This window comes from Rhincodon typus, unplaced genomic scaffold, assembly GCF_021869965.1.
Source record: "Rhincodon typus isolate 14 unplaced genomic scaffold, sRhiTyp1.1 hic_rhity00004823, whole genome shotgun sequence".
Classification (NCBI taxonomy): domain Eukaryota; kingdom Metazoa; phylum Chordata; class Chondrichthyes; order Orectolobiformes; family Rhincodontidae; genus Rhincodon; species Rhincodon typus.
This window is the reverse complement of record NW_025970461.1, coordinates 2,464-12,137: the sequence shown is the minus strand read 5'-3', so window position 1 is coordinate 12,137 and position 9,674 is coordinate 2,464. Positions and strand designations below refer to the sequence as shown.

The following is a 9,674-nucleotide window of genomic DNA, read 5'->3' as shown; positions in this document are numbered from 1 at the left end:
AACGTCAGCCTCTCTGCTCCTATGATGCTGCTTGGCCTGCTGTGTTCATCCAGCCCTGCACCTTGTTGTCTCGGATTCTCCAGTGTCTGCAGTTCCTACTATCTCAGATGTTTTAATGAGATTGGTTTGGCCAGAGTAGGGCTGGAGGTTTTATTTCCATTTACAGCAACAACCAACTAAGCCACGTGACATTGTATGTGACATCTAGAAGTGGAGGAGCAGTGAAATTAAAAATGATAGTGAGACGATAATAAAACACAAGTCGGCCAGGGAAATAATTAATAGGAAGGCTAGAAAATAAATACTTAGAGAGATGTGAAATTCTCTGCCAAAAAAATTATTATTGAAGTTCACAAATTATTTTCAAAGTAATCAGATGTGTAAAAACAAACAGCGACGATTCAAATGAAATGAGGAACTGAATCTAAGAAATTGAGAGCATAAAATCCTATGCATTTGTGCAGATTTTGAACCTGGCCTCGATTTTAAAATGGCTGTGGAATTCAGCACACGCTGATTATATTATGCATAGCCAAGAGAGGGGCCCAACTGCTCAGAACTGGGAGAGCTAGTTTGCTCCAAATAAGCATGTTATCAACAATCTGGGTCAAGATTTGTTCTACACTGTACAAACTGCTGCCATTGCTACTGGATACGGAACTGTGGAGCTTGTAATTGATCTGCCTTGTGGAAATGCAGTAAAAATTACAATAAGAGCCTGCTGTGTTTTGAACAGAATTATACATAACAGCGTGAACAAAAGGCAGGACACCAGTCTGCTTTTAAGAAATAGTTGGACAGAATTGTGGGATTTCTGGAAGCAGCAAATGGTGACTGGAGAAGAAACCAAATGAAAAGAAGAAAAGGTCAAAGTAAAGAATTGCAAGGTTGCATCTGTACACACCACTGCACAGAAAAGTGTGCAAGGTCAGAAGTCACACAAGACCAGGTTACAGTCCAATAGATTTATTTGAAAAGACAAGCTTTCGGAGCCTCGGTCTTTCTTCAGGTGTTAGTGAGAGAGGTAGCATCATACACAGAACTTATGAGTAAAAGATCAAAGATTCACGCCATTGATGAGGATGTACTAAACAAACCTAAGGTTTAAATCTTTAATTAGTTAAAGGTTTTAATTGATTAATATGTATATGTAAATCCCGAATTCCTTCCAAGTGCCGATCCTGAGAGAACTAAAGGTTTTATCAGTGTAAAGTAGAGGTGACAATGTATAGTAACAAAAGTGTGAACAGACTCCCACTTGGAGGGTTGTTCTGAGAGGGGGCGGGTTGAACAGACTCCCAGCCGGAGGGTGGCGCTGTGAGGGGACGAGTGTGAACAGACTCCCAGCCGGAGGGTGGCGCTGTGAAGGGTCGGGTGTGAATAGACTCCCAGCCGGACGGTAGCGCTGTGAGGGGGCGAGTGTGAACAGACTCCCAGCCGGAGGGTGGCACTGCGAGGTGGGCGGGGGGAGGCGCGTGTGAACAGACTCCCAGCCGGAGGGTGGCGCTGTGAGGGGGCGGGTGTGAATAGACTCCCAGCCGGAGGGTGGCGCTGTGAGGGGGCGGATGTGAACAGACTCCCAGCCGGAGGGTGGCGTGTGAGGGCCAGGATTAAGCGGCTTTTAAGGCCTGTGCTGTTTCGGTTTTGCTGAGAAGAGACGAGTGGGTTCAGGTTCGGGTTGTTGGTTAATGATGAATTAAAATTTCACTTTGCTTTGGTGAATGAGAGAACCTGAACTTGGGAGAGAAAAGCAGTTGCTGCAAAGAGTGAGTCTGTCGGTGTTCACTCATGTACTTGTCTGGTTAAGATGGTTGAGTGTCCCCTGTATACTTTAGTGTGATTAGCACAGCTATACCTTCACTCAGAAACTGTTTATCACAGTCACTTAGATCTGTACCCGAGTCCTCGTAAGGAGCGCACAAAAAAAAAACTGGATGCTGGAACTCGGAAGAAAAATGTCTGGACATGTTCAGCAACTCAGGCAGCATCAACAAGAGAGGAACAGACTTAACGTTTCAGGTTTGTAGTATGATAAATAGCCACAGACCTGAAATGTTAACTCTTCCTTTCTTTACAGGTGGGAGCTGAGTATTTGGCACACATTTTGTTGCTCTCCCCAAGCTTTGAGGCTCTGGCTGTATACCTAAGATCCCTAGGATCTCTGACTTCTGCCTATCAATTCTTTTAATGCAACTATACCAATAATTCAGGAGCAAATTACTGCAGATGCTGGGATCCGTACTGAAACAAAAAAAGCTGGAAATCATAGCAGGTCAGGCAGCATCCATGCAGAAAAAGCAAGCTAACGTTTTGAGACTAGATGACTCCTGTTTAGAGCTCATCTAGACTCGAAACTTAGCGAAACCAATAATTCAACTAATCACGTTCTCATCCTGAAGTGGGGACAGAAATAATTGGGGTCTCTGTCGATATTTGAGCTGAGTACAAGGTGACATAGCTGTCATTGAAAGTTTGGAACTACATTAATCTGTTTTGGAAAATATGGTGAGTTCAGAAGCCAAGCAGATCTAAATTATTCAGTTAATGATTTAGCAATCAGTCCGGTTTACTTCTGAAACCTGAAGGAATTGATGTTTCGCTAAGGACTGGGATTCTTCCCACATTTTATAAAAAATCATTCGTAGAATGCAGCCTTTGCTCCCTCGACCATCCCTAGTTGTCTTTGAGATGTGGTGAGCTGCCTTCTTGATGCACTGCAGATCATTTGGTTCAAGAAGCCCCGCAATGCTGTTAGCGAGGGATTTCTACGGTTTTGACAACACCACTGAAGGTTTGATGATATATGTCTGAGTCAGGATGGTGAGTGGCTTGGAGGTAACCTGCAGGTGATGGTATTCCCGTGTTTCTGCTGCCTTTGTCCTTCTAGGTGGTAGTGGTGGACAGTTTGGAAGGTGCCTAAGGAGCCGTGACGATTTTCTGCAGTGCACCTCGTGAAAATACACACTACTGTTACTGTGAGGCAGTGGTGAAGGGAATGGATGTTTGTGGATGGGGTGTCAATCAAACAAGCTGCTCTGTCCTGGATGGTGTCAAGCTCTTATTTACCGTGGAAACTAGTTTGTTAAACTGTGTAGTTTTAATTGGTTAAATTGCAGCAGTGTGTAATTACATTTCCTATATGATCTGTGTGCATACAGTGGGTGTTCTTTCCTGATGTCTGCAAAGTTTTATAGGTCTACAACCAGGTTCTGTTCTTATCCATGGAGCTCTCCTGTTGCATTAATGCAGTGTTCCTGTGCTTCCCACAGTAGCATTGTTCAAGCATTCTGAATGCTGGGATGGATCGCAACCCATCTCCACCACCAAGTGATGAAAGCAGTGATGAGACAACCAGAGTTGATGCAATTGGGAACACAGTGTATAGTAAGCACTGGTTGTTCAGCACACTCATGAGGCTGATTGAGGTAACGTTTACATTCTGTATTTGTGCACTGTATACTAAAACGCAGGTCCTATTTTGAAATGATAGGAATGCAGATTTGATCAGTTTCATTAGGGCTTGTTGACTCCTCAGAAGGCAAATAAATTGAACGAACCTGACCCAACCTATAAATTATAAGACAGTTATAATTGGTCTGTGCTGCGCCACCTAATTTCACTTAAAATGATGCGGGGGTGGGGTAGAGGGAGAATGTCGGCAGAGTTCAGTGTCAAGTAGACTTTGAGTAAAAGGAATATGCGTCTGTCTGACTGAATTGGCTTCATGTGGAACACCCATATTATTTGATCAACCTGTTAACGGGAAGCATGACAAGGCCATAGAGGGCATCCACTCTCAATCATATCCGTATCAATAAAATATCATGATTTTTGTAACTCCAAGCGCAGAACTTGTATTACAATTACAGATTTTACTGGGGTATCTAGCAAGAAAAAGTATGCACAACAACACTGTACAAAGGCTGGAAGACATGCAAAATACATTAACCGTTTCACTTTCTCAGCTTGTCTCTCCAGAAGGTGAAGAGGTGGAAGAGTTAGATTCCAGAGCAGAGACAGAGCTGGATGAGGATCTGGAGAATGAGATCTGTAAAATGTGGGACATGTCAATGGATGAGGTAATCATGGAGTTCTATGGAGACCCTTGAATGTGGTGGTGATTGCTATCTGATTGAATGTAAGTGACTGATGTGTCTAGAAGGAATATCGTATCTATATTCCAAGTCTCAAAATCTCTTTGCTCTTTACAATTCTGTCTTTAAATTCCCTTCCCTGGCTCAAAAATCAATCATCTCTGCAGTGAGAGAGAAAGATGAACTAATGTCTAGCTTTGGAGATAAATAAGAGCATCTCTTAATTTGATATTCTGGCTTATTTTACTTCACTGTTGCTTCATTTCACTGAGAGAGGTTTAAGTAAAATGAGTGACTTCTGTGGTGAATTCACAAATCAATTAATTTTTCTCTTTTACTATAGCATAGTACATTGAACTGTCAGAGCAGCTCTACACTGAAAAGACACTGTGAGATTAAGTGATAGTGTGAACATTTTGTTTTCCAGTCATAGCTTTGTGGACTGTATTGTGGAAGGGATTGATGCATGTCAGGTTGTGTATGCTGAGTTGTAAGTGGTCAATGCCTCTTTGAAATGCAGCAATTTTGGTATCATTAACCATGCAGATTAAAGGGCTAGGACTTTACCGCAATGTTCTTAACCTTAAGACATAAATGATGGCTCTTCTTGTCAATATAAGATGTTTGGATACTGTACCCTGACTCAGATGCATGTCACTGTTACTTACTGACTAAGCTTTGTGTTTTGTGCTGCAGGATGTTGCTGTGTTTCTTCAGGAATTCAATGCTACAGACATCTTGTTGGGGATCATTGGTAAATCCAAGTGTCCCCGACTAACGGTGGGTGAAGCTTGCAGTAAGTGAGGGTTATTTGCAATGTAGTATGTTCCTGTCTAGTTCGTTGTATGGTGCCCTCAATTCTTATTGTTGTTGGAGAGTGAGAGACCTGGCAATCAGACTTCTCCAGCATAGTATCTAATTTTAGAATATCACCCGTGACAATTATACTTAGTTTGTAGTAATTTCCCAGTATTCATTTTGTGATACCTTTTTGCTATTGGGTGTGGTATGCACCTGGTTATTAATGAGATATGGTTTCCCTGTTACTGGCCTGTGTCTGGGTAATTGGCTGGTGGCCAACCAGCAATTTCTTACTGAAAAGGATCAAAAGGAAACCAGGTTGTACTCTTATAATGGAGACAGCTGTCTGGATGATTTCTGCAAAAGTAAGCTGAATATCGTTCCCAGTTATTTAACCTTCATTTCTGTGGAAAATAGTTATACAGGACAGCAACTTTAGAATATTGGTTATAAGGAAGTGCATTACACTCTGAAAATGGTTTTTCTCACCACATTTCTGCAAGTGCTGATCTGCTCACCTGCACCCTCCCCTCTAGCTGCGATACCCTCATCCCCAATAAACCAATTACTGTCTCTTATGCTGGTTCTCCCAGTAGATACCCTATCTCCCCAAAAGTCCAAAGGATATAGACTTGAAAGGATAAAATGCACAACTGATTTAGCTAGTTAATGTGAGGTATGGCTGGATATTGGGTTTCTCACTATTCCAGGATCATCCTCGAATGAAAGCTTTTATCTCTTGACTTCTTTTTAAACCTGTCACCCCATTTCCTTGACTGCAACAACAAATGCAGGGAGTTCATGGACTTCTTTTGTCACTGATTTTAAAACCAACTGAACAGTTGCCGCTGCCCCCTCCCATTTCACCGGGCCAAACTTCCTTAAAATTCCCTTTTGTCCCCACCTCGAACTTGCACATTTCTCCTTTTTCTGTCCTATCTCTTCAGGTCCTTTCCAAGTTCAACTTAACCATACAGTCCACTTCTTACTCCCTTATTCTTTCTAAGTTGCTAACTACCCAATTTCTCCTCCCGATCGCCATATTGATCGATATTGAAAATTGTTCATTCTCTTCAAGTGTTGTCCCTCTGTTCTCTAGATCTGTCATCATCATCCTTAAAAGCAAAATTCTTGATCCCACTGTCCTTGCAAAGTACGGTCCCATTTCCAGCCTACCTTTACTCTCCAAAATCTTTATGTGTTGTTGCTTCCTAAATTGGTGGTCAAGTTTCCTAGAACTGTGTTAAAATGTACAATTAACTCAATAAATAAGCTGAATAGTTATGCTTACATTCTGTACAGAATACTGTTCTCTGTGCTGCTGGAGATGGGGTGTGGGGAGTATGGTTTAAGATGGTACTTACCTGTAGGAAATTAAATGATGAGGCAGAATTCATACTGGGATAGGGGATAGTGTGTAAATGGTCTGAGGAAGGAGTGATCTTCAGATAATTGCTCATTTCTCATTCCATTTTCTTTCTGTGGCAGTGTTCTGTAATTGCTGAATAAAGTCTCTTCTTTATCGAGGTTAGGAAATTTGCGTTGGTATCCTGGGAAATATGGCTTGTTACAATGAGACCTGTCGGGCAATCAGTAACAACGATAATCTCGTGTGAGTATTGGTATACAACCCATGCTGCACATTCTTCAATAAATAACCAGTAAAAACATTAACTCCTGTCCCCATTGAGTATTGTTGGTGCAATAGGTTTTTAGAAAAACTGGCATAAAAAATGAATTAAAGATAAGCTCACAGCTTAGAATTTTTCTCTTTTGTTGTCCCCAGCTCTCCTGTACATGGAGCATGAGCTGGGCAAACCATAATTGATATTTTAAGTTCCAGAGGCTTCATCTTACATCAAAGAAACAATTCTCTCTGTAACCTCTAATAATGGCACCGGAGTTAAGGAAATTTTACAAGTGGCATATAGAACTCTGTAAATCTACTTCCTGTGTTCAGTTTATCACCAAAAAGGCCCCCTGATCTCTGGATAGAATCATTTTACCAGTAAACTCAGCCAGTTTTTTATTTGAAATACCAAGCAGAAGGTACTCTGGCATGTCAGACACAAGAAATAAATCCAGTGTAAACTTGGTACTGTGATTCAATAGCACCAGTGTAGTATGAAACACCCGAAGTGTTCAGATGTATGAAGATTCCCAGTACTAAAAATTAGCACTGTTTCAGTGCATGGTGTTTGTGATACATGTGTGGAAACTTTTGAGGTACCCCTGTAGGTGGAGGCAACATTTGCCCCTGAGACTGTATGCAGTTTTACTCCAGCTGTAGATCCATGAGTTTATTGTGGCATCTATTTTGCCTTTCAACACCTAGCAATATTTAAGTAAGTATTTATGAAGCAGCTAGATGGTGATATGTGATGGAGTGAATTAGCTCTAAGATGAGGAATGTGTATTTTTTGAAGCTGTAGTTCCAGAATTTGCATCTTTTAGGATTTATTTTGTATTTTCATCATAGATTTGATGTATCAAAGCAAATGTTCCATACAATCAGTGATTGATATTTAAGAATCACGCTGTTTTCCAACTTTCACTAGAAATCCTCATTTTATTTGAACATGTTTTTCAGCAAGCAGCTAGTCTTTTTAGCTGCAGAGTATAAGATATTGAATAAGGAGGGAAGCAGTATAATTTATTGAATCTAAAAGCTGTGAAAGAAGAATTTTGGGATTTTATTCCTTTTTTATAGTTTCTGTGTGGTGGTTCTTTAAAAAGGCTGTGATTATTATAATTGTTTTAGGAATGTAAATTATGTTGGGTGGAATAGTGGCTCAGTGGTTAGCACTGCTGCCTTACAGCGCCAGGGACCCGGGTTTGATTTGACCCTTGGGCAACTGTCTGTGTGGAGTTTGCACATTCTCCCCGTGTTTGCGTGTGTTTTCCTCAGGTGGTCCAGTTTCCCCTCTCAGTCCAAAGATGTGTATGTTGGGTGGATTAGCCCTGGGAAATGCAGGGTTATAGGGTAGGGCAGGGGAGGGTGGGTCTGCACTGGATGCTGTTTGGAGGGTAGGTGTGGACTTGATGGGCTGACTAGCCTGCTTCCTGTAGGGATTCTGTCGGCAAGAGATGACAGGGAAGAGAACAGGGAAGAATTTAGGGAGTAAATGTTATAAGGTTTTGTTGGGTTTTGAGGTGTTTCTTAGAATAATTGGCTGTTTTGCTGATCATCTTGTTTTCTTTCCTATTCCATAGTGACGTTTTGCTATTGCTACTAGGAGATTCTGACCCACCTACTCTTTTGGAAACGAGCAGGTAGCATTTTGAATACCATGCGTACTAGATTTATGAAGGTCACATAATACTTGATTACTTTTTAGCTAAGTGACTTCATGAATTAACTGTACCTATAAGGAAAATCTAATATGATGGAATTTTATTATGTTGGTAATGGGCCTTCTCTGGAAACTGCCATATTCCTTTTATGAAAGTACTCATATGATTCTGTTAGGCAAGCAATGCTAAGCTTTGGCCTCAGCAATGATGAAGGAACAGCAAGATATATTCAAGTTAAAATAGTGAGTGACTTACTTGAAAATTTGGAGCTAATGTGGTGACATTACATTGCTGCATTTGCTTCTAATTTATGTTCCTGGATGCAATATGAAGTTTGACATCTGGAAGTGTGCAGCCAATCAGTCGGTGTATTTGAGTGTGGTCAGTGTTTTGGATGGGACATGTCAACACCATCTTAATACAAGTGTTAACTTATCTTTCTTTTTCAGATGCTGACTGATTTTGTTTATTTAATGTTATTTTTATCTAACTTGTTTTGTATTTGTGCTGTGCTGTCTAACTCTGAAATGAACCATTTGTCAGTATGGATGAGATGCATCATCTGATCCTAGTTGGCACTATATTTACTGGTCTGGAATTGGTGGTCACTTGTCACAGAACATCTGATCCTGATCATGGAAATGGGCATGATTCTTCATTGCAAATAGTTGATATGAACTAATATGGTTTCAATAAGATGTAAAAGTGTTTGCTCTCTGTTGATTTGAACTATGAGAAGTAACCAACAATAGAATTATCCATCATATACTCAAACTAGGGTTGTATATGGAGGAGCATTGTGCGCTGTAGAATAAGTGGTGTTAATATTCTAAGAATGCTAGGCCACATTGATGCCACTTGTGGCTTCTTGATAATGATCCCTTTTCTGATTAATGCCTCTGTTTTGCAGGTTAATACTGAGCTGTCTTTCTCAGCCAGATGTGTCCAGCATCTGGGTTAACCAAATCCATAAGCAACACTCTGTTCGGGAGAATGTATGCTTCATAATGCAGAGCTCCACAAATGGTAAGTGGTTTACTTTTTTGTGAAAGCCATTTTGTCAAAATGTATGTGATTGGAGAAGTCTGCCTTTGTTTTCATTTTCTCAATTTTCATCTGAGCGATGTCTGCCTGGATGGAAAATTATGAGGTCGGAGAGGAGGCTGCATGAATGTGCATGCCTGTGAATTTGAAACAGTATGGAGTGTGGACTGTTGTATTCTTTGGATGACAAGCTTGCATTGATACATTGACCTGTGGGAGCTTCTCAGTCATGAATTAGTGGGACTGCTATCACTGTTAGATGTTGGAGAATTCAAGCCTACTCTAGGGATTTCAGCGTAAGGTGAACTTAGGGCATGGCTGGGAACATGGGACTGAGATATCATAGCAATTATAGAAATGTGGCTCAGGGAAGGGCATGACTGGCAGCTTAATGTCCCAGGGTATAGATGCTGTAGGAAAGATAGAAAGGGAGACAAGAGA

General features: G+C 41.0%; 1 protein-coding gene across 1 annotated transcript; it reads left to right on the top strand.

Moving 5' to 3' along the window:
• Window positions 1-1,787: 1,787 nt before the first annotated feature.
• On the top strand, window positions 1,788-9,238 carry LOC109912260 (protein SAAL1). Its single transcript, XM_048593957.1, has 7 exons — window positions 1,788-2,019; window positions 3,273-3,425; window positions 3,966-4,079; window positions 4,791-4,874; window positions 6,428-6,507; window positions 8,109-8,168; window positions 9,100-9,238. The coding sequence occupies exons 1-7, from the start codon at window positions 1,966-1,968 to the stop codon at window positions 9,236-9,238; spliced, it is 684 nt and encodes a 227-aa protein (XP_048449914.1). The 5' UTR covers window positions 1,788-1,965.
• The last annotated feature ends 436 nt before the right edge of the window (window positions 9,239-9,674 follow it).

Bases quoted from the DNA above. Each gene is read 5' to 3' on its own strand.
- LOC109912260 (XM_048593957.1), top strand. From the start codon at position 1,966: ATGTTCAGCAACTCAGGCAGCATCAACAAGAGAGGAACAGACTTAACG. The intron at 4,080-4,790 runs GTAATCATGGAG...TTTGTGCTGCAG, and splicing joins GGGACATGTCAATGGATGAG to GATGTTGCTGTGTTTCTTCA. The intron at 6,508-8,108 runs GTGAGTATTGGT...CCTATTCCATAG, and splicing joins AGTAACAACGATAATCTCGT to TGACGTTTTGCTATTGCTAC.